Here is a 24,875-nt window from a genome sequence, read left to right on the forward strand (position 1 = left end):
CACCCAAAATTTGTAACTCAAGTGAGCTCTTAAGCCTACCCACTGAACACTACTATTTTTCCCAAAGCTTACATGTACATATGCACTCGCACACACACATAATTATGAACTCACAAATTTAAACTTACTTAAGGAGTTCAATCTATTATATTTATTATCCATGTAGAGATTCAAATTGTCTTATATTTGGCCAACTGGAACCTCTTCAACTTGGTATTCAAGAAGTTTAGACTCATTTTTTACATTTCTTGCCTCAGACCTGGAATTAGTCATTTCTCCAAGAAAACCTGATTTCTTTTAGTGATAAATGATATTTTGTGACTATAAAGGCACTAGGGATGTTCATAGCTTCTGGGTTGGCCAATGCTTCTACCATTTACTTAAGTAACTAATATCTATTGCTGTTTTGTGCCAGGGATTGCTCCACACTTTTAAAAAATGTTAACTACGAAATCTCACCTTATAGATGAGAAAATTGAGGCACAGAAAACTGAAGTAACTTGCTCAGGTCACACAGTAAGTGGTACAGTAAGTTTAGAAACTGGAGCCTGAGCCTTTATCCATCATGCTTTACTTGTTCCCAGTTGACCTGCGTTTATTCACATGCCCATCCCTTAGTTAAGGGAAAGCAAAAACCCTTGACCAGCAGACTCATAGAGATACCAAAAGAAGCAGAAATGAAAATGAATCCTGAAAGATCCAAAAAACAAGTGTCCAGTAAAAAAAAAAAAAAACTGGGTAATTGTGTTCAATGGTGCATAACCTACAATCCCAGCAACTCAGGAGGTGGAGACAGAAACACAAGTTTGAGACCAGTCTCTGCAATTTAGTGAGACACTATCTTAAAATTAAAAAAAAAAAAAAAAATTTAAAGGCTGGGAAAGTAGCTCAGTGGTAGAGGGCCCTAGGGTTCAATTACCAGTACCAAAAGAAAAAAGAAGAAAAGAAGACATCCAAGCTTACACAGCTCAATTTTTATTATAGGCATTTCAGAAATTAAACTTTGAAGAGTTATATAAAATGATATATGACACATAACAAGATCTCAAAAGTTTAGGTCAAAGTTTTCTTGCAATTAAGATCAAGCAACCAAAAACTACATTAACATCCTTCAAAAACCACAGGAATAAACACACGAGCAAAGATGTATTTTACTGTGATACAAATTGCATATCCAGCCAAAAGGAATTTTTATTTTTTGGTTAATTATTCCCTGAGAGTTCAGGACCATTAGCGTGTGAATGATTTGCTCCATCCTCCTCTTCCAAAGCTATAATATCTGGAATTTCATCAGTCTCTGATGTCAAGTCTATGATAGTGAAATCAATCACCTGTAAAAGAAGAATCTTGGATATTAAATGATCACTAATTAAGTGAACTGTTAGGTCCACATGAGGTCTTAGAAACATTATGGTTCTGGGTTGTTTTTTGGTTTGTTTTTTGTTTGTTTTCATAGGGGATTGAACCGAGGGTTGCTTTACCACTGAGCTACATCCCCAGTCCTCTTTTTTTATTTTTTTTTTTTTATTTTTTTTGAGACAAGTTCTCACTAAGTTGCTGAGAGTCTTGCTAAGTTGCTGAGGCTGGCTTTGAATTTGTGATGCTCCTGCCTTACCTCCCCAGTCACTGGGATTACACACATGCATCACCAGGCTGTCCTCAAACTCCTGGGCTTAAGTGCTCCTCCTGCTTCAGCCTCCCAAGTAGCTGGGAACACAGGCACACACCATCATGCACAACTCCTTAAGTTATTAAATATTCCATGGAGTTGAATTTTGATTCTTTCAAAGCTGTACTTTTAAAAAAGATGTTTGTCCACTCATATTATAAAAGCACTAAGAAAACTTTTCTTTAAAAGAAACTAGAGGTAAAATCTATTAGGTACTTTTTTGAAAATACCAGATATAAAGCATTCCTGGGGGCTGGGATGTAGCTCAGTGGCAAAGTATCTGCCTTGCATTCTCAAAGCCCCTGGGTTCAACCCCCAGTTCCAAAAAAGACAAAAAAAAAAAGCATTTCTGGTTACCTATTAATTTATTATTCCCTTCAAAATAATAGTATTGTACTTTTCTGTAATTTTGAATTAAAGTACAAAATCCTTTTGGAAATGCCTAGGAACTGCAAAAGCAAATAGTCTTTTTAAAAGTTTAAATAGCCATCACAAGAGGCTGGTAGCTCAGTGGCAAAATGCATGCTTAGTATACCCAAGGCCCTGAGTTCCATTCCCAGCAATGAAAGGAAAAAAAAAAAGAAAAGAGAGGAAGGAAGAGAAGATTAGTAAAGTATAATATTACTATAGGTTGCAATCTTGATAGCACAGAGAGAAAAGTATCTGCCTAACAGAGGTAAAATCACTAAAAAAAAATTATCTATCGTCAGACACGGTGGCACATGCCTATGATCCCAGCAACTCTAGGGGCTAAGGCAAGAGGATCTGAAGTTGTAAGCCAGCCTCAACACCTTATCAAAGCCATAAGCAATTGAGCAAGATCCTGTCTCTAAATAAAATATTGAAAAGGAATGGGGAGGGCTGGGATTGTGGCTCACACTTGCCTAACACGTGTGAGGCACTGGGTTCAATCCTCAGCACCACATAAAAATAAATAAAATCAAGATATTGTGTTCAACTAAAAAAAAATTAAAAGTGGGGGGCTGGGGATGTGTCTCAGTGGTTAAGTACCCCTGGATTCAATCCCCAGAACCAAAAAAATAAATAAAAGACAAAAAAGGGATGGGGATGTGGTTCAGGTTAAGTACCACTGGGTTCAATCCCCAGTACCAGGAAAACAAAAAAAGTATCTCAAAAAATACACAAGAAAGGGGGATCATGAACTGAACGATTTCATACATGTTTGAGTTTGTCAGGCTGAACCTAACTACTATGTATAACCATAAAACTCTAATAAAAAATAATTTTTAAAAAAAGAACAGGGCACAGTGGTGCACACCTGTAATCCCAGCGGCTTGAGTTCAAAGCCAGACTCAGCAATTTAGCAAGCCCCTAAGCAACTTAGCAAAACTCTGTCTCAAAATAAAAAAGGGTTAATGGCTGGGGACTTAGCTCAGTTGATAGAGTACCTGCTTCACATGCACAAGACCCTGGATTCAATCCCCAGCAGCCCCCCCCCCCCCCCCGCAAAAAAAGACTGGAGATTGCCTCCTCATTGAGCACTTCTGGGCTCAACACCTGGTATCAAAACAAACAAACCACACAGAAGAGAAGAAAGGGACTTAGAAACTAATATTTAAAGTTAATATTTAACTTTAACTTTATAGAATAAGAAGGTACAGAATTTATGCTTGAATGACATAAGATTCTGTAAATAAATAGTGATAATGTCTATACAAAATTGTGAATATACTTTTTTGTGTGGTGCTGGGAATTAAATCTAAGACCTTTTACATGCAGAATACTTAATGCCAGTGAATTGTACACTTAAAAATTCCTGAGATGGTAAATTTGATTTATGTAGATTTTACCATCACCACAACAAAATAATTTTTAAAAAGACAAGAATATTGATTTGTTCTTCAGGTCCTTCATTTGGCTGGTTGAGGTCCCCACTATAATTTTCCCTACAATTCAGGTGCTCAGAGAACTGTGTGGTCTAAGATATAACTTTCACCATTTTGTTCCTGAGGCTTTCTATTTGGGAAAAACAAATTGTATTATAGCTCTCCACACGTTTACTTTGCAAAGGTTACGTCCAACTTGACATCCTCAAAAGCCAGCAATGAGTCCTGTGCTGTGCATGCCCATAATCCCAGCTATTCAGATGGTTGAGGCAGAAGGATCACAAGTTTGAAGCCAGTGTTGTCAATTTAGCAAGACTTTGTCTCAAAACAAAAAATAAAAATGTTTGAACATGCCAGGTACTGTGGCGCATGCCTGTAATTCCAGCAGCTCAGCAGGCTGAGGCAGAAGAATTAATAGTACAAAGCCAGACTCAGCAAAAGTGAGGTGCTAGGCAACCCAGTGAGAACCTGTCTCTAAATAAAATACAAAATAGGGCTGGGGATGTGGCTCAGTGGTAAGTGCCTCTGAGTTCATTCACCAGTACCAAAAAAGAAAAAAAATGTCTGAAGATGTAGTTCTGTGGTAGAGTATTTTCCCAGCATGCACAAGCCCCCATGGATAGCAAAAAGAAAAAAAAAAAATCCAGTAATGCTTATACAAATTGGTTCAGTGCATCAGCCAGAAAACTATTTTAATTTTAGACTTTTTAGTTTAAGATATGCTTGCTTAGATTTCTCTCTCAATTATTTCTATTTCTTGTATATGTTAACATCCAATGAAATACTTATTTTCAATATGTTTTAATTTTTATCTATCTTACTATCATATTACTAAATTGTATCTACTTAATTTTGCTTTGTTTTTATTAAAACAATGGAACAGGAAATGGCAACACTGAGGACATAAGCAGAGGGATTTTCTAAGCAAGAGGCAGCTTTCTCCTATCAGAGGACTAGAGTGCTAGAATGGAAAAAAAAAATGCACTTGGACATCAGTAGACACTGGCAAAGTCCCTGCCTTTTCACTTAACCTCCTCCCTCCTAGTTAACCTCTTTCACCTGTTTCCTCATCTCTCAAGTGAGAAAAATACCTAATTGATTTGGTTGTGAGAAATAAAAGTAGTATGAGCCTTGCTTTTGAAAGGTGCTCAATAAACAATAGTTTTTTAAATAGTAACATAACACGCATGCACTCACATGCACACACACATACAAATTCACCTATGTACATGGTAACAGTTGGGCTAAAGTAGATTTCTTTGCAGAATAGTACAAGTTCTACATTCAGAGTTTTAGTCCCCACAACCACAATCCAAAAAAGTACCTATGGTACCCAAGATTGCTTGAGAGAACCATATGAATAATTTGCTTTCCATATGTTCAGAATGATTTAGTGTCCAATTTCCATTAGACTATCACCAATGTCTGGTTGTCATCAGACCCTACTGTGAAGCTTGGGCTGTAAAGGAAATAGGGAAGGGTGGGAAGCTAAGAGGTTATCAAGTTTTCACAGTAAGTTTAATTTACAATGTGGTGGTTTTGCCTGACCATCTTCACTGGGTTTTTAGAAACTATTTCATAGATTTAAAAAATCCCTGTTTCATTGGCATAAACAGTACAGTTATGGACTCTCAAAGCAGGAATGTACACAGTGTCTTGCTCTGAATGCCTATCAGAGATAGAGGCCAAAATCAAAATTGGATGCAAATGTGACAGTAATAAGGAAACCACAGACTCTATTGCAAGAATAGAAAGCCAGTAATACATTTTTTTAAAAAAATATTATTTTGGGGCTGGGGATGTGGCTCAAGCGCTAATGTGCTCTCCTGGCGTGCGCGGGGCACTGGGTTCGATCCTCAGCACCAAATAAAAAATAAAATAAAGATGTTGGGTCCACTGAAAATTAAATTGTTGAGAGCCACAGTTTAGTCGGAATGACGCCTGGCATTTTGCTAGAGGGAATGGTTGAAAGGTGACCCTGGGAGGCTCTGGGATTAGGGTGGATCCTGCTGGGAATAGGGCAGCTCTGGGATTAGGGCAGATCCTGCTACCTCGGGCGCCTGCTACTTTGGAGTTCCCATTGGGGTTCTGGGAGAATTGGCACGTGACCTGGTGGAGGGAGTGTATTCCCGGGAAGTGTGTGTAGAGTGCCGGTGAGAGTTCGGGAATAAAGAGTTGCTGTTTGAACCTACAAGACTTTGTGGCAGCTCGGTTATTTTGTGCCCAGACTGCGGCAATAAATATTAAAAAAAAAAAAAATTTAAAATATTATTTTAGTTATAGATGGACACAATACCTTTATTTTGTTTATTTAGTTTATGTGGTGCTGGGGAACGAACCAGGTGCCTCATGCATGTTAGGCAAGCACTCTACCACTGGGCCAAAACCTCAGCCCTGGTAATACATTATTTAAAAAAAAAAAAAAAAGTTGTTCATCATGCAACCTGTAGAGGGCACCTCTCATATAATAAACTTCATAGATCCACATATTTATTATGACAAATTTTCATTAGATGGCACTAAACACTTTGAGGATGGGGAGCCTTTTTCTAATTTTCATAAAGCTGATCTAGTCATGGCCCTGAGCCCTGGATACATGAGGCTATAACAAGAATAGAAACCCCACCACTAGGGATTTAATTTGCCTGTACAGGTAGGGGTATATACAATGCTGATAAATGTGACACAGGATCAGGAAATATAATTTATTTTTAAATACAAATAATAAATTGGGAAAGGCCCTAAATTTTAATATTTTAGGCTAAAAAAGGATTGTGCAAAAGGCAAAGAGAGCTAAATAACACCAAATATGTGAAGACTAACCTTGTTCAGAGTTCAGTTTTTACAGAAACCTCTCACCACCCATAACATTTGCTTATACAGCTTGATTGTATACTTTCAAGTTAAGGACCAGGAGCATCTTAGTTTTTGCTCAACTCTATCTGCCATTTACTGGACAATTTGGAAGAGCTGAGTGGGCTGGTGCACATCTCCTAAAGTAGGATGCTTTGCTTTTGTCTAATAAGTCTGAGGATGATTTGAACTCAGGCTAGGGTGCAGGTTAGCACTGATAACAAAATCATCTATTGTACAGGTTCAATGTTAATCTCTGTGTATTTGATTCATTTGAGCAGGGTTTCTTTATTTTTGGTTTGGCAGTGCTGGGCATGGAACCCTGGACCTCACACATGCAAATCAAGTACTCTGCCACTGAGTTACACCTCAGCCCTTTTTAATTAATTGCTGAGGTTGGCCTCAAACTCTCAATTCTCCTGCCTCAGCCTCCAGAGTTGCTGGGATTATTGGTGCATGCCACCACACCTGGCTCAGGATGCTCTTTAAAAGTGCAGAAGCAGGACTGGGATTGTGGCTTAGTGGTAGAGCACTCACCTAGCACATGTGAGGCCCTGGGTTTGTTCCTCAGCACCACATATAATAAAATAAAGGTATTGTGTCCAACTAGAACTAAAAAAGTAAATAAATGTTTTTTTGGTTTAAAACATTTGTTTTGTTTTTTAAAGTGCAGAAGCTTGGTTCTACCTCCATATCTACCAACCAGAATTCTCTGGGGGTGAGACCCAGGATCTGCATTTTATCAGTCTCCCCAGTTGATAATTCCTGGCATACACAAGGAAGGCAGTGGGAGGTTGCTGAAAGATGATGGAGTTTTATACATGCTGAGCTCTAATTTAACCCATTTTACACAAGGCTGTTAGACTTACAGATAGATATATTAGCTATCTCCTTAGTTGGTTGAGTGTTCCTGTGATCTAGCTGTGTAGACAATGAAAACAATTTTAAGCAAGCTAAGTATATAAGAAGAATTCAGGCAATTCTGTCTGCCCTGCTCCCAACCACTTTCCTTTCACTCTGCCTTCAGGTCACTTCACATTGTCATCTCACTGCCAATCTTAACAAAAGATGCATTGTGTTAATCATCAATCTCATCTGACAAATTCAACAGGGCATAATCTGCCTGCCTCTCACCACCTCACCACCACACCACCAACTGAGGGTGTGATTGTTCCAATTTAACATTTTCCTCCTAAGTTCTTCCCCACTTCTCCCAACTCAGCTCCAAGTGGACAGTAAATTAAAAGGCCTCAACTCACTGAAAATATGACTTGAGTCCACCCCAGTGAGAATTCAGTCAGTAACTTCAAAAACATAAGGTGAGGGAGTGACATCAAATCTCAAAAGTAAGTGAAGGGCTGGGCACAGTGGTGCTTGCCTATAATCCCAGCTGCTTGGGAGGCTAAGACAAAACGATCAGGAGATCAAAGCCAGCTCAGCAAAAGTGAGGGGCTAAGCAACTCAGTAAGTTGCTTATACAATTACAAATATAAATACAAAATAGGGCTGGGGTTGTAGCTCAGTAGTCAAGTGCCCAGAGTTCAATCCCTGGTATTCCCCCCTCTCCGAAAAAAGAGATGTTTGTTTGGGGCAGGGGTGGTGGCTCAGTGGTAGAGTGCTCACATAGCACGCGAGAGGCACTGGGCTCGATCCTCAGCACCACATAAACTAAATAATGGTATTGTCTCCATCTACAACTAAAAAAAATTAAAAAAAAAAAAAAGTAAGCGAAGGGAGGAAGAAGGATGCCATAAAACATGTCTTCAGTCTAAGTAGACCTCAAGCCCTGAAGAAAGACTTCTTCCCAGGCGTGGTGGCACATGCCCATAATTCCAGGAGGCTGAGATGGGAGCATTTCGAGTTCATAGCCAGCCTCAGCAACTTAGTGAGGCCCTAAGCAACTCAGGAGCAGGGATATGGATCAGTGGTTAAGTGCCCCTGAGTTCATTTTTACAAAAAGGGAGGGAAGGAGGGAGAGAGGAAGGAAGAAAGACTTCTTATCCTACTCATTCCTCTGAACAGTCCAATGCTTGCCAGTCTCACCATCTTTTAGATGAATAGGCTGCTACAGGTTATCCTGGTCATTTAGATACTCAATGGTGGAATTATTCAGCATATTTCTTTCCAAGCAGTTATTACAAAATATTATAGGATAACCTATGGTACAGGATACCTATTGGACAGATGGACACAAAGGTGTTGCACCTTAAGATACAAAGAATAAATAACTTGGCTTACTGGGCAAGGATGTCTCACAGGACCATCACACATACAAGCCTCAATACTGGCTCATTTCCGAAGCTCAATCAGATCAGAAACCTAGCTAGCCTGATCCCAAACCCACAAGAACCAACAATGCTTTACCACCAAACCGTATCTTCAGTCCTTTTTTATTTTTGAGGGAGGATCTCACTAAATCACTTAGGGTCTCACAAAGTTGCTGAGACTGGCCTCGAACTTGTGATCCTCCTGCCTCAACCTCCAGAGTTGCTGGGATAACAGGGGTGTGCCACCACACCTGGCTTTTTTTCTTCTCACTTCATTAGTTCTTTAACACTTTGAATGCTTTATCAAAGATGTATTTTCTTAATCATGACCTAGGTATTATGTACTCACACCCTAACTGGTAAGTTAAAGACACTACATGTTACTTCTAAAAATGATGTTCTCATACCTGTACTGCAAATCAGAAAGATATCTTATAGCTGGGGGCAGAGGCACATACTGTAGTCCCAGATACTTGAGAAGCAGAGACTGGAAGACTGCTTAAGCCCAAGAGTTTGAGACCAACCTGGGCAACATAGCAAGACCTTGACTCTTAAAAACAAAAAGAAGCCAGGCCCAATTGTGCACACCTATAATCCCAGTGACTCAAGAGGCTAAGGCATGAGGATAGCAAGTTCAAAGCCAGCCTCAGCAACTTAGCAAGATCCTGTCTCAAAAATAAAAAGGGCTGGGGATGAGGTTAGCGGTTTAGGACCCCTGTACTTTTGGTACAGTCCCCAGGATCAAAAAACAAAACCAAAAGCACAATATTCTTGGGCTGGGGTTGTGGCTCAGTGGTAGAGCACTTGCCTCTCATGTGTGAAGCACTGGTTTGATTCTTAGCACCACATATAAATAAATGAATAAAATAAAGGTCCGTCAACAACTAAAAAAATAAAAATAGTAAAAAAAAAAAAAAAAACAAAACACTCTATCCTCAATATTTCACTTCCAACCATGAAGGAATCATTCATGTTACCTAAGATCTGTAGAAGATAAGAAAACTAAGGCTCAGAGTACACCATATTCCTTTGAGTTTTTGCCCAGGACTAGAGTGCACATCAACATTGCAGGCAAAGGAAAAAAACATCCATCAACCTTCAGGCACACCATGCCAGACTTTACCCAGCTAAGGATTTGCTAACTTACTATGGTTAGATACTATATTAGCCTTTATCAGTTTTTTCCTCTCAAATGAATTGGCCTCCTTGGAAAAAAGTCTGTTAAAACTAAAATTTTCTGCTACTTCATGTAACAATAAAGCTATAAGACTCAAGGACACCACACATTTTGCAACATACAGTGACAAGTGAATGAAATGCATGTTTACACAAACTTGGGACACAAAAGACAGAGCCACACCTACGGATAACTCATGGCAAAAGCAGGGTCTGCTGGTGTTTTGAAAGTTGAACGTAGAAGGACATGGTAGTGCACACCTAGGCTGAAGCAGGAGGATGAAAAGTTTGAGGCCCGTCTGGGCATTCAAAATAAAAAATGTGTTAGGGTAGCTCAGTGGAATACCACCCCTGGCCTCAATCCACAGAGCTGGAAAACAGAAGGAGTCCCTGCCCTACAGCTCAACTCACCTGTTCATTGATTCCTGTAGTTACGTGGAGAAAATATTTGTAACTTGATAAAAAGCTTTGATAGACTCATTGACAAAGTAAAAAAAAAAAAAAAAAAGAGGAGACAAATTTGACTTAAACTCAGCTCTACTGAAAGCCAGCTCCACTCACCTTTAGCAGGAACAGAAATATGTGATTTTATTTCACAAGTTCCATAATTTTGTTTTTGTGATTATTTTGTGGTAGGAGATTCATGATCAGTCCTAAATTACTAACCAGCACTAAAGGGCTAGAAAACCCTAGAAAGGAGGTAAAAAGATTCCTTTTTCCATGGAACCCAAAGTCTTTTACTTCTAATTATTCTCACATGATTTTCTATATGCAACTCACCAACAATTGAGGTTAGTGACATTCTCTCAAAGTCAGAACATAGTAAGTTAAATCCAGAGAGTGGACACTGCACTGTCACACTTTATGGCTCACACTCTAGCTCCTCAGCAAGAAAAACCTACCGTCTTTGTGAAACTGATGCAAATACAGTCATATCCTTGCAGTTTTGATTCCTTTTCAGCAAGGCTATCAGTCATGACTGGCTTTATTTTTTGATACCAGGAACTGAACCCAGTAGTGCTTAACCTCTGAGTCACATCTCCAGACCTTTTTTATATTTTATTTAGAGACAGGATTTTGCTGAGTTGCTTAGCTTCTCACTAAATTGCTGAGGCTGGTTTTGAACTCGCCGTCTTCCTGCCTCAGCTTCCCAAGCTGCTGGGATTACAGATGTGCACCAACATGCCCTATATGATCTTTCAACTGGCTTAAAAATCCACTCTTAGGAGTCCAGTTAATCAGAAAATGAACTGAACAACTATCACCTAGTAAAAATTCTCATGTGCACATCAGCTTTTCACTTTATTTCTTTCTTGGAAATGGAGTTTCACTATGTTGCCCAGACTGATCTCAAAACACCTGGGTTAAGTGATACTCCCCCCTCAGCCTCCCTAGGAGCTAGGACTGCAGGGGTACCTCTGTGTGATTGGCCTCACATTAGCTTTTAATTTGTTTGAAATCTGTTATCGAATTCCATTTGTAACATTAATCTTCCAATGCTATAGTTCTATCAAAATTCCCCAAAAGGCTAATTGGAATTCATGTATGTAAGTTATTAACCCTGTCATGCAAATCAAGCAGCTCTATGAAAGCAACACACAAAGCACATGGAACAAACAGCATAAAACTGATCTATTCTACTATGAATTTTATTGAATTTAAAGATGGTATTCCTTTAATTAAAAAAAAAAGAAACTAAAATTAAGTTGAACAAGCATAAGAGATAAAGCAATGATGAGGCCTGCTCAGACTACACTGGAGCAGACACTAGTTTATACCAGAGCCCACACGAGGGTGTTTTTATACAATACAGACAGACATTAACAGTAGCAACATAATGGCCACAGAATGAGACCCTAAGTGCACATAAACTTTGTGAGTTCTAGTGAAGCTCTGTCAAGCCTACCATTCTTTTCTTACCAGCCAGGTAACTCAAGTCTCCTAATGCCAGAAACTTTAAGGCTCTTACCAGCTGTAAATGACTACAACTGAAGGCCTTTTTCCTAATTGGCTGCTTTTCCAGTTTAGAGTTATCTAGCAGGTTAATTTTAACATGACAAATGATGTCATCTATATAGCTACAACATGCACTGGTGACAAGAAAGGTTTAATGAGTTTTGTGCTGAGACTGCTGGACCTTCTGGCTGGTCTTCTCCATTTTTGCACTTTGGTCCTGAGCATTCTGAGACTCAGTCAGCTGAGGATAAAAGGGACCTACCAGCCAGTTGAGGGGGGTGTTGTTAACAAGATAATCCATCACATCATCTAAAGATTCCTTCATTTTCTGTAGCTGCCCCTTGCTAGAAGTGAGGAAGCCATCAGACACTTCTTTAAAGGAGGCAGCATTGCGGAATACTGAGTAGATGTCGCCTGCCATCACCCCCAAGTGCTTGGCCTGATCTTGGATGTTCTGTGGTAACCCTTGAACGCTGGACAGGAGGGTGTGGCATGTGGTCTGGAGCTGCTGAGTCAGGTTTCGGGCAACAGCAAGAGTATGTGACTCGATGTGCTAAAAATAAGACCAAGTTAAGAATTAGCAGTGGATTCAACAGTATTATGTGTGAACTAGTTTAATCACAGTAAACTAGTTATGTGTCCACCATAAATGCAGACTCTGATATTTTAAAAATCCTCGTAACAATAGCTATGAACATAAGCTTAGGGTTTAAGTAACTTGCCCTAATTAACAGTTGGAAAATAGCTGAGTGGGGCATATGAACTAGTGCATGAGTCTCCAAAATTCCTCACCTTAAACTGAAGAAATATAACAGGCAGAGGAGACCAGAATAAAAACACAATCCATGCTAGTAGTATATTTAAATAACTCCTCCTCAAATAAGTTGACATAAACAGTCACTACTGATTTCAAGGCAAACACACACTAGCTTTCGAGACACAAAGAACCATTTTCTAGAACTCCAACACTAGTTTCTTCTTTCTGGAGCATTAGTCCCCTTTCTGGCCTTTAACCTAGTTTATTTACCCTTTAGTTCTCAGCTTTGCATTCATCTTTGACTCAGCCACCCCACTCCAGGGCTGTAGTAGACAGCCTTCCTATATACTCTCATAGCACCTAGGTTTATCCTGGCAAAAAACACTACGTGTCTATATTCCCCATCAGTCTGTACCCATGTTTCCCATTTGGGGGGCAACATGTCAATCTGCAAGTTGTAAGATAAAGTTACTCTCTGCCCAGTTTTGTTTCTCTGCCACATAACAATCTATATAGACAATACTGTTCAAACTTTTGACAAGTAATAGTATTCTAAGAGAGTTGAAGGAATACTGTAATGAAAAGTCTAATAAGAACTTCACAAACTGTTGTAAAAACTATCCCAGTCCACTTACCTCAGCACAGTGGGATTCATCTGTATCATCATGGCCGATGCTCCTCTTCCAGTCCACCCATGAGAGATAGAGTTTATCCTGAGCACCCTGAATTTTCTGGTTGACACTATGCACATTCTTTCTGGCAAATTCAATCTGGAACACAACAAAATAAGAAAAGGGAATATACTGGTCAAACATTTTTGTCAGCTTGTTTGCAGCTCCATGATATGAATCAGATAACATAAAAACCAAGAACCATAAGATTCTATCCTGATATCACTGTTATTTATTATCAATGTGTTAGTCAACCAAGCACAAGTAGCTCTTTCCTGCCCCTCTTTAACTATTAAACCACTGACTCCAAATGCACCTCTAGTTTAGCACACATAAGACAACTAAAATTCAGTTTGTATGTATGAAGGATAATTAGAACTATAAAAAGGGAAACCAACCTTCCTCTCCCCTTTTGCCAGCAACCTATTTCCTCTTCCAAGAAGAAATGGTTTTTCTACCATTGTACAGTACATACTGTTCTATAATTTGGCAGTCTTTAATAGCTACACAATAGTCTATTGTGGAGTACTAATTTAATTAGTCCCCTATGGTTGATGCGTACTGTTACAATCTCTTATGACTCTAAACAAATATATGTAGGATAATCAGAAGAGAAACTCCTAATACTGGTACAGGTGTGTTATAACTTTACCAGAACAATTCTTTGACTCTGTCCCATTTTGAATCTTCTAGAAGTGCACAGTATTGTTCTTTTTCTACATCACTACCAACAGCATCAAATTTTGCTAGTGTGACGGAACAAAAAAGGTATCTGTGCCTGACATCTGAGTAAAATTACCATTCGTATTTTCAGCTATTTATACTTCCTTTTCTGTGAATTGTCTGTATCCCTTTGCCCATTTTTTGGGGGGGCAGGGAAGGATACTGGGGCTTGAACTCAGGGGCACTCAACCACTAGGCCACATCCCCAGCCCTATTTTGTATTTTATTTAGAGACAGGTTCTCACCTAGTTGCTTAGTGCCTTGCTTTTGCTGAGGCTGGCTTTGAATTCTCAATCCTCCTGCCTCAGCCTCCCGAACCCCTGGGATTACAGACGTGCACCACAGCGCCGGCTGCCCATATTTTTATTAGATTTTCATAAGGTAAGATTAAATTCTAGGATTTCATGGGCTGAGGTTGTGGCTCAGCAGTAGAGCTCTCACCTAGCATGTGCAAGGCGCTAGTTCGAGCCTCAGCACTACATAAAAATAAATAAAATAAAAGGTATTGTTTCCGACTACAACAACAACAACAAAAAATTCTAGAATTTCTTGACTATACCTACTCTTATTCCATGAGATGAATGAGCTTATTTTGGATATCACAAAGGAAGCTTTACTCACCAGGTGAACAGTAGAATGAAGCTGAGAAATAGTCTCTTGGCTCATTTGCTTAGCTTCTTTAACCCTGTTGAGTGCCTGCTGGTAGGCCCGAGCGCGGAGCTTGGTAGACAGAGACCCCAGTCTCACATAATAACTTGGTTTCTGAACTTCATCAAATCCTTCAACTTTTTTTGCTTCTTTTTCTGAAGTTGGAAAGAAGGGACAATTATCGGTACCAATGTCTAAACTATAACCTGGGTCTTCTCTGCCCACCCACGTAGCAAGTACAATCTCATTTTCCCAAGACTGCTCAAGCCTTCAGCTGGGCTTGATCACCTGAATCTATTACTGTATCTAATACATGTTACATATCTACCCATGCTTCCTCCCACTAGAAATAACTTGAGCAATGAAGTACCTGGCACACCATAGATACTAATGTGCCTTTGTTAGCGATGATTCATTCTAATAATGATTCTGTAAAGCAGCCCACTAAAGACAACCCATGGCACAATTATGTATGCCAGTAATCTCAACATTACAGGAGATGGAGACAGGAGGATCCCAAGTTCAAAGGCAGCCTCAGCAACTTAGCAAGGACCTAAGCAAATGAGTGAGACCCTGTCTCAAAATAAAAAATAAAAAAAGGACCAGGGATATAGCTCAATGGTAAATTGCCCCGGTTCAAATCCCTCCCCCCCAAAAAAAAACAAAAAGGACAACCCATTTATAGAAAATTTTTTTCAAGGCAAATTTCTCCTGAAGCTTTAAAACTTAGTATGTTGGGGCGGGGGGTGAGGGGTGGGGGTGGTTATCATTAAAAAGTTTTTTTAAAAAACCTTAGGTATAATTCAGTATGAAACTTCAGATTGCTTTAAGTAGGAAATTTATAAAGAAAGATGAGTGGTTATGTGGGGAAGGAACAAAGGACTGACTACAAACAGGCATGAAGTATCTTTTGGGGACATAGGTCTGTTCTAAGCAATTGAATGAGATCCTGTCTCAAAATAAAAACATAAAAAGCACTGGAGATTTAGCTGTGTAGTAAAGCCCCCTGAGTTCAATCCCTAGAACCAAACAAAACAAAAGTTCTTAAACTGGACAGTGATAATGGCTATACAACTGTAAATTTAGACTGAAAACAGGTAAATGTTTTTGGTATATAAAGTCTACCTCAATAAAGGTAATCTTTTTAAAAGACAATCTTTATAGTCCTTTTTAAAAGACTAGTTTAAGGTATAAAACATTATTTTAAGACAAAATTCCCAATTACCTATTTCTTCTTCAGTGAGAGGAAGGTACTGATCTACCAGCATCTCGGATTTGCTGATTGCATTTTCTACTCCACTGCTCACAAACTGCACCATCCGACTTTCCAAAATTGTGTTAATGCCGCCATTGACCACAGACTTGGTCTTCTCCACCCCGCCAGTCACTGCTCCTTTGGTCTTGTCCATCACCCCTGTGATCGTGCTGGCTACAGAATCCTTGGCCCCAGTCATAGTAGTCGTCACAGCATCTCTCGCCCCAGTCACAGCCCCTTTGGCACTGGCAACAACCTGAATGTGGAAAAGCAGATCAACTGGCAAATAAGGAATATGGGCACAAACCCACTGTAAGGTCTTACAGAGGAAGCATCATTTAAGAGTTAAAAAGGATTCTGGTCCTTTTGCTGCCTAATTTTAGGTCTTGGCTAAGTCACTAGTATTCAATTAATCTTAATTTCTTTGTCAGGTCTATTTGTCCTACCTAGCCACTCCTCAAGGATTGTTCACAGGTACAAATGAGGGAAACAAATATGAAGTTTGTTCATTTGTCAAGGCAAGTTGTTGTGGGACTTTTCTATTTTATATTGTTTTGTTTTTCTGGGTTTTCTGTTGTTGTTTTTGGTGGAAGTTTTTTGTTTTTGTTTTTAACTAAATAAACCTTTGGTACAAAAAGTACTCTAGGGAAGAATGGCATGCTTATACTGAGAACAGCTCATGCTTGCCTAAGAACATAGCCATAGGTACGCCATGCACATGCTGCCCTTTGTACCCACAGCCCCAGAAGGTCAATTCACAGTCAGTTCTCCATCCTGCTAGGAGTCTTAGATAGCTATCATTCATACAGGACCCTCTAAATCACCAGCCTGCCCATGCTCCACTCATGAGACCCTAACTCGTGGGAAAGCCTAGCTCACTATCTCATTTTGTTACTGTGGAGAAGATGCAGCTGGGTGTGGTGGTGCACACCTCCAACCCCAGCAGTTTGGGAGGCTGAAGCAGGAGGATTGCGAGTTCAAAGCCAGCCTCAGCAACTTGGCAAGACCCTAAGCAACTTAGAGAGACCCTGTCTCTAAATAATAATATAAAGTGGGCTGGAGATGTGGCTCAGAGGTTAAGTACCCCTGGGTTCAATTCCTGATATTAAACAAACAAACAAAGAAGGAGCTTTTCTAAGTTGGAGTCAGGGGAGGGAAAGGAAAAGACATGAAAGATTCCCTTCAGGCACATCTCAGGCATAGAACATAAAGTTCCAAAGTGATTTCATAAACTGGCGATTTGTCCAAGATGTACATGAAAGGTGGACTAAAAACCTAGATCCTGGCTTATTCCAGCGTCCCCCTCTTTTTTTTTTTTTAAACTGGGGATTGAACCCAGAAGCGCTTTATCAGTGAGTTAATTCCCTAGTTACTTTTTATTTTTTGAGACAGGGTCTTACTAAATTGCAGACACTAGTCTCTAACTTGAGATCTTTCTACCTCAGCCTCCTGAGTAACTGAGATTATAAGCATGTGTCACCACACCCAGCTTCAGTGCCACTTTTAATATGAGAAGAATAAATTATAAGAAATATCATGAAAGTGGTAAAGGCTGGGATTTGAGACAGGGATCACAACACCATAACCCTTTCACCTGAAAACAGAATTACAAGAACATCTGTAGCTCCATAATTATAGTTATGTGATTAAATGTGAGGAAACAAAACTTTCTTTTCTCAAAACCAGGCTTCCAGCATGCTAAGGCAAACATTCTATCCCCTGAGTTATATTCCCAGCCTTTAAATGAACTATTTGACTTTAAGATATTTTCAACTTGATGAATTTATTGACATAACTGTCAAAAGTCAAGGTGCATCTGTATTACATACATAATAGAATAGATATGGTAATTTAAGATACATTGGATTCAGCTGGGTGCAATAGTACACACCTATAGTCCTACTTAGGCCACAGGCTAAGGCAGGAGGATCATTTGAGCTTAGGAGTATGAGACCAGCCTGGGAAAAACAGCCTGACTTCATCTCTTAAAGAATAAAAAACTAAAAAAAAAAAATAGGGCTGGGGTATAGCTCAGTGGTAGAGCACTTGCCTGGCCTGCATAGGCTCTGTGCTCCATCCCCAGTATCACACAAAATAAGAAAGATTAAAAAGTTAAATAAGGCAGATTTTGCTAGTAAGTTCACCTGGAACTTAATTACATGGGCTTATTATTAAGGACCTCCACCCAAGATAAATGCGAACTCCTAGTCCTATAAACAGAAGTTATCTGCTTTAATAATTATACTAGAAATAACTAACCCCATTGGTTCCACTGCTTTGCTCATTTTAGTGCAAACTGAGATACGCAAAATATCTCTTAAGTAAAAGGCGGTTACATAGGCCTTTAATCAAAGCACACAAAAGAAAAAAGTATGTAGTTGTTAAATCAAATTCAAATAATTTCAAAAGATTTATAAATCTTTTAGAATCTTTAGACTTATCTACTAATAGCTTATCATAAAAAAAAACTAGATGCCTTTGACTGGGGGTTTAGCTCAGTGGCTGATCTCTTATCTAGCCAAGTTTGAGAACCTGGGTTTAATCCACAGCATGGCAAAAAGCAAACAAAAAACTAGACATCCACAGGGCTGGGGGTGTAGTTCTATGGTAGAGCATGTGCTTTGCATGTGCAAGGGCCTGGGTTCAATCACCAACAAGCTACCACCCCAAATAAAAACAAACACACTAAACATCTAGTTCACGCTTCAAATGTCACATTTGCATGAGGATATGGTTAAAGGGGGAAAAAGGATCAAGAATAAAGGTGGTAACTTGTTACCTGTTAGTAAGGTTATATAGCTCAGGTCACATAAATCCAGCAAGGAAACTAAAGATCAAACTAAATTTGACATTCAAGGTATTAGCATACAGAGCTGTCTAATTCAAGGAGAAGACATGGAAAGAGACAGAAGAGATGATGAGGGAGTATACAGACACTTGAAAACCTACCCTAAATTACTTGTTATTTATTAATATCTCAGGGGAAGAACTTTTTTATTTTAATTTTTTAATTTTTTTCCTCCAGTGCTGCAGATTGAACCCAGGGCCTCATGCATGCTAGGCAAGCGCTCTACCACTGAGATATATATGTATGTATGTGTGTATATATACACATACACACATACATAAACATATACATACACCAAGGCATTGGAAATGTCTTGATTTACTAGAGCTTTAGGCTTCCAACAACCCAATCTAATTCCTTTTAAATAAAGGAAACTGGCTGGGGATGTGGCTCAAGCGGTAGCACGCTCGCCTGGCATGCGTGGGGCCCGGGTTCGAACCTCAGTACCACATACAAACAAAGATGTGTGTCTGCTGAGAACTAAAAAATAAATTAATTTAAAAAAATTAAATAAAGGAAACTGATTTTTAGTATTATACACAAATCACCAAAATTTAAATATCCAAAATGGAAAATAATTCATCAACAGATGAGTATGAAGCAACATTAGTGAAATTGTTAAGCAGATGTACATGTAATTAATTCTAAAGGCTATACACTAAACTTATCTACTTAAATTATGAAAGACAAAAGACAAAGGCTGGAGATTTAGCTCAGTGGTACAGCACTGGTCTTCCATGTGTTAAAGCCTTAAGTTCACTCCATACTTAGCACAGTAGGGGTGATTTAATCATGAAAAACAGAGACAGATTTCTCACTAATTGGTATCATTTTATGTATTTTTAATCTGAAAGAAACTTTCAGTACCTTATCTGAACCAAAGTATCACTGGGGTGGATAAGCCTATCATTTCTGTCAACATGGGCTTGCTGTCCTTATGCATGGTAGTCCCTATCAGCAATGCACCAAGTAAGAAAATCTTCCATATACCACTTCTGAATGTATCCAGCACCACACTGGAATCACTTATTTGAGACCCATTTCATCTACAAGGGCAAAGTCACAAATTGATAAGCTAAAAGTACTCTACCCAAAGCTGGCTAGTTCTCTGCTTCTTGAACACAACCTAACAAAAGTTCAGAAAGTAAGTTAGTGGCCAACGTCTTTCAAAAATACATCCAGTTCCAGGGTAAGGGAACAAACAAGTGTTTTCTTGTTTATGGCATGCACAGTCTGTGCTAAACAGTAGAATGTGAAAACATGTGCAGTAGCAGACCTCATTACTTTTGTCCCAAGCTCACCTGTGATGTTGGCTGATTCAGAATAGGCAATTTCTCCTCAATCCTGTCCAGCCCCTTGCAGGCATAGGTATTAGCAACTGCAACTGGAAGAATCACAAATGTTGCTGAGATTATATAGTGAAACTAAATAATGCCAATGTAACGTGTTATAGAATGAGCCCACACTGCTGTACCTCAGGTCTTTAACCTTTTTATAACAAAACAGCCAAAATGTTTAATGTTTCACCACAATATGCATTATCTGGCTTCTCTAGATCAGACAGAAAGAAGCTTGGTAGGTTGTTGGAAACTTTTTTCCACCAAGAGGTAAATAAGAGGGTGTAAAGGAGGTGTACACAGAGGCAACATCATGTCAGTAGGAAGTTGGCTAAGAAACTTCTTCCTCAACAGCTGACCCCTAATGTTAGTGCCAAGAGTAGCAAGGCTTTCCCTGAACCCTTATTCAAAGAATAAAGTGTCCAGAAACTCTCTCAAAATTAGCATTTCCATTTTAGTTTAATCCCTACTTAATTCATGTACCTAATTTAGTAGATGGCAGTACATTTTGGGTTCTCACCAGGAAACAGTACGCTAACTGGAGTTCCCTAATAAGGTACAGATTTCAGTCCAAAGCTTCCCCTAAGGTTGACCAAGCCAAGTACTCATACCAAATTCATTTGGAAATTGGCATTTAAAGGTTCCTTACAATCCTGCAAATTCATGACTTAACCCCCATTTCGGGAATGATTTAAAATTTTTATTAAAAGAAATTCATGCATACTGTGGAGAAAATAGAAAACTTCCCACTTTGTTGTGGGAATGTAAAGTGTTGCAGCCACTTTGGAAAACAGTCTGGTTGTTCCTCAAAAGCTTAAACACAATTATTATGTGATTCAGGAATTCCATTCCTAAGTATGTACCCTAGAAAATTAAATTACATCCATACAAAAACTTGTACATAGATATTCACAGAAATATCATCTACAAAATGTAGAAGCAACCCAAGTGTCCATCAACTGATGAATAAACAAAAACATGTCTAAGTACACAATGAGGTATTTTTCCACAATAAAAAGGGATGAAGGGCTGATATGATACAATAAAATGGATCAACTATGAAAACATGCTAAGTGAGCCAGGCATGGTGGCACACACCTGAAATTCCAACATCTCAGGAGGATGAGGAAAATCACAAGTTCAAGCCCAGTCTCACAGCAATCTAGCAAAGCCCTAAGCAATTTAGTGAGGCACTGTCTCAAAAAATAAAGAAAGAAAAATAATAAAAAGGAATGGGCCATTATGAAGTCAAACAACAACAAGGGCTGGCGAGGATGTGGGGAAAAGGATACACTTGTACATTGCTGGTGGGACTGCAGATTGGTGCAGCCAATTTGGAAAGCAGTATGGAGATTTCTTGGAAAGCTGGGAATGGAGCCACCATTTGACCCAGCTATTCCCCTTCTTGGTCTATTCCCTAAAGACCTAAAAAGAGCATGCTACAGGGACACTGCTACATCGATGTTCATAACAGCACAGTTCACAATAGCAAGACTGTGGAACCAACCTAGATGCCCTTCAATAGACGAATGGATAAAAAAAATGTGGCATTTATACACAATGGAGTATTACTCTGCATTAAAAAATGACAAAATCATAGAATTTGCAGGGAAATGGATGGCATTAGAGCAGATTATGCTAAGTGAAGCTAGCCAATCCCTAAAAAACAAATGCCAAATGTCTTCTTTGATATAAGGAGAGTAACTAAGATCAGAGTAGGGACGAAGAGCAGGAGAAGAAGATTAACATTTAACAGGGATGAGAGGTGGGAGGGAAAGGGAGAGAGAAGGGAAATTGCATGGTAATGGAAGGAGACCCTCAGGGTTATACAGTGGAGGGGGTAGAGAGAGAGGAGGGGAGGGGAGGGGAGAGGTGGGGAGGGGGGAGGGTGGAGGATGAGAAAGGCAGCGAAGCACAACAGACACTAGTATGGCAATATGTAAATCAATGGATGTGTAACTGATGTGATTCTGCAATCTGTGTATGGGGTGAAGGTGGGAGTTCATAACCCACTTGAATCAAAGTGTGGAATATGATATGTCAAGAAATTTGTAATTTTTTGAACAACCCACAATAAAAAATTTAAAAAATCAAAAAAAAAAAAAAAAAAGGAATGGGAATGTGGTTCACTGGTAAAGCACCCCAGTACTAAAGGAAAAAAAAAAAACATGCTAGATAACCAACATTTTATGATTCTATTTTTCCAGTTCTGATGATTAAATCCTGGGGGACTTTACCACTGAGCCTTTTCTCTATTTTCATTTTGAAGACAGCATCTACTAAATTGTCCACACTGGCCTCAAACTTAGGATCCTGACTCAGCCTCCAGAGTAGTTGGGATTATAGGTATGCGCCACTATGTCCGCCACTATGTCCACTCACTTTGTGGCTCTAGCTTCTGGATGATAGGAAGAGCACTTGTCACCGCTACAGAGGTCATGGTCTTCACACCCTTCTCTGCCATCTCACACACAGACTTCAAGTAGGGATACTGATCCTTTGTACTGACATAAGCCGAGGACACCAGGTCATACGTGGAGCTCACCAAGGGCAGGTTGGCCACCCTAGTCACCACACTCTGTAACCAAAGAGGAGTAGATGTTAAGTTATAGAAACACGTCAGGAGAGGAAGGAGTCAAGAAAACGGCTATTTAAAATTCATACCGGTTGAGGATCAACTGCAACAGATGCCATTTTCTTCCTGGAGGAGGAAAAAAACAAACCTGTGGAAGAGAAACTGGATTTCAGGACACTGGGATGACTCCCAGATTAGTTCCCCAATCCAAGCAAACGCTTGCTCCTTTCAAGTGAAAAAAATTCAAGAGGTGCTAAGTGTGGTCTCCCGTGCTTCTTCCCATCCTCTGAGTCCTCTCCTGGGCAAACACCCCTTAAGGTAGTTTTGGGAGCTTAAGTTTAAACTTAGAAAAGAGGCACAGCAGGGAAAGTCAAAGTTGTTGACATAGCTGTCTTGCTTCACCACCAGGAAGCTAGAAATGCCCATCCTTAACTGGGGATTTAAGGGATTCCACGTTAGGCTAAACTCTACCACTAAGGTAAACCACAAACCCTTTTTGAAGACATGGTGTTCCTAAGTTGCTGAAGCTGGCTTCAAACTTGCTATCCTCCTGCCTCAGCTTCCTGAGTCGCTGGGATTATAGGTGAGACCCACTATGCCCAGCTTCACAAATGCTTTTTTTTGCTCACAAATTGCTAACCAGATTAAAATCCATGTTGAGACTAAAGAAAAGTTTCAATAGAAGATATTTTAGTCAACACTCCTTTGAGAAATCAAAGGATCAGGACAATAAAGTTGGAGCACTTTTATGGGGGCTTATTTTTAACTCCCTTCTAAAAGGACTGAAACTACTTTATGAGCAACCAAGCTTAAGAGGAAGGAGGTGCTCAGAGGAATTGAAAAACATTTCAGGATGTGTTACGTGTATATTTTTGTAGCCCCAAGAACCCATACCCACACAAAACTGCCGCCCTGACAATCAGCTAACCTGGAAGCAAATAACCAGCCAAGCCGGCTGCCCACCACTTCTGGGCGTGTCAGCCCAAGTCTCCCACCACCAAGGGTCACAGTTCTACAAGAAATGAGTAAGAGCCAGCCGCGGCGGCACACACTGGTAATCCCAGCGTCTAGGAAGGCTGAAAGCAGGAGGATCTGAGTTCAAGACAGCTTCAGCAATTTAGCAAGACCCTGTCTCTAAATAAAATACAAAATAGGGCTCACTGGTAAAGCGCCCCTGGATTCAATCCTTGGTACCGAGACAGGTTGAGAGAGAAAAAAACAGAAACCTGGAGAAGTATTGATAGCCTTATTGTTACTGTATACCCCCCCAAAACTCTTGCCTTACAACAATTTCCTAACTCCTTCCCCACAACCTTCCTTGCACACCAAGAGATACTTGATAACAGCACAGAAGCTATTAGAAGAAAAGCCTCCATCAACAAAAGCGCCGGTGGAGCACGGACGACGGAGAGCAGGCGTCCCGGAGCCCACCCGCTCCCAGCCAGGCCCCGGGACCACCGTCCTCGGCGGTCCAGTTTAGAACCCCGCTGGGAGCACAGCAGCAGCCCTCAAAACCCGAGGATCCCTCCCATCTCGGCATTGCGGGGTGGCCCGGGGCAGCTCGCTGGTGCAAGGTGGCTGGGGGGTGCGCACCCACCGACAGACCGCAGCGAAGAGGGGAAGAGGCGGACGAGTCTCACGCAGGCCGTAGAGCAACCCCGACACGCTCACACAGCGCGGCTCCCGGACGCCCCCGCTATATATGCCCCATCTCGCCCGCCCCGCCCCGCGTCTCTGCAACACGTGATGGAGGCCAGGGACGAGGAACACCTCAGGTCAAAGAACGGGTGTCGCTTTCAGTTGCCTGCCTGCGCCTCCTCCCACCGCCGCGGGCCAGCGGTATGACCAGTCAGGGAGAGACGTGAGAGGGGGCTGCCAGTGGGTAGGGACCTCCGCCAGGTTCAAGGGCCCTGGAAGGAGGGGGCGGCTGGAGGGAGGGGCGGGGCACCTGCCTGGGGGAGGGGATCTTAGCCTGATCCGGGCCTAAGGAGAGACAAAAGAGGAGGAGCATATATAGCGGGGGCGCCCGGAGCCGCGCTGTGAGCACGTGGGGGTTGCTGTATAGGTCTGCGGGATTCGCCTGTCGCTTCCCTCTTTGCCTCGGTGTCAGTCGGTGGGGAGCACGTGTTTTCCCGTTTTAGGGGCCCAGCGAGGTCGGTGGCAAATTGCGGAAGGAGCCCAGGTGGCCTTTGGGGTTTTGAAAAACGCAAATGAACTCTTAAGTAGTAGAGCACGCAGGAGCGAGGCCCTGGGTTCTAGCTCCAGACCAGGAAGGTAATTAATCCTTAGAGTG

General features: G+C 40.5%; 1 protein-coding gene across 4 annotated transcripts; it reads right to left on the minus strand.

The window, feature by feature from the left end:
• Nucleotides 1-959: 959 nt before the first annotated feature.
• On the minus strand, nt 960-24,281 carry Plin2 (perilipin 2). Of its 4 annotated transcripts, none has more exons than XM_027950598.3 (9): nt 24,180-24,280; nt 22,672-22,730; nt 22,390-22,585; nt 19,972-20,054; nt 15,793-16,078; nt 14,541-14,722; nt 13,161-13,295; nt 12,031-12,321; nt 960-1,331 (listed from the first exon to the last, which is right to left on the minus strand). In XM_027950598.3, the coding sequence occupies exons 2-9, from the start codon at nt 22,699-22,701 to the stop codon at nt 1,203-1,205; spliced, it is 1,332 nt and encodes a 443-aa protein (XP_027806399.2). In that variant the 5' UTR covers nt 22,702-22,730; nt 24,180-24,280; the 3' UTR covers nt 960-1,202. The 4 variants fall into 4 exon arrangements, with proteins under 4 accessions (XP_027806399.2, XP_027806400.2, XP_071456771.1 ...); XM_027950599.3 differs by having other exon boundaries at nt 24,176-24,255; XM_071600670.1 differs by having other exon boundaries at nt 22,672-22,708; nt 24,180-24,253.
• Nucleotides 24,282-24,875: the final 594 nt, after the last annotated feature.

The sequence above is a fragment of the Marmota flaviventris genome, chromosome 13, assembly GCF_047511675.1.
Source record: "Marmota flaviventris isolate mMarFla1 chromosome 13, mMarFla1.hap1, whole genome shotgun sequence".
Taxonomy (NCBI): Eukaryota; Metazoa; Chordata; class Mammalia; order Rodentia; family Sciuridae; genus Marmota; species Marmota flaviventris.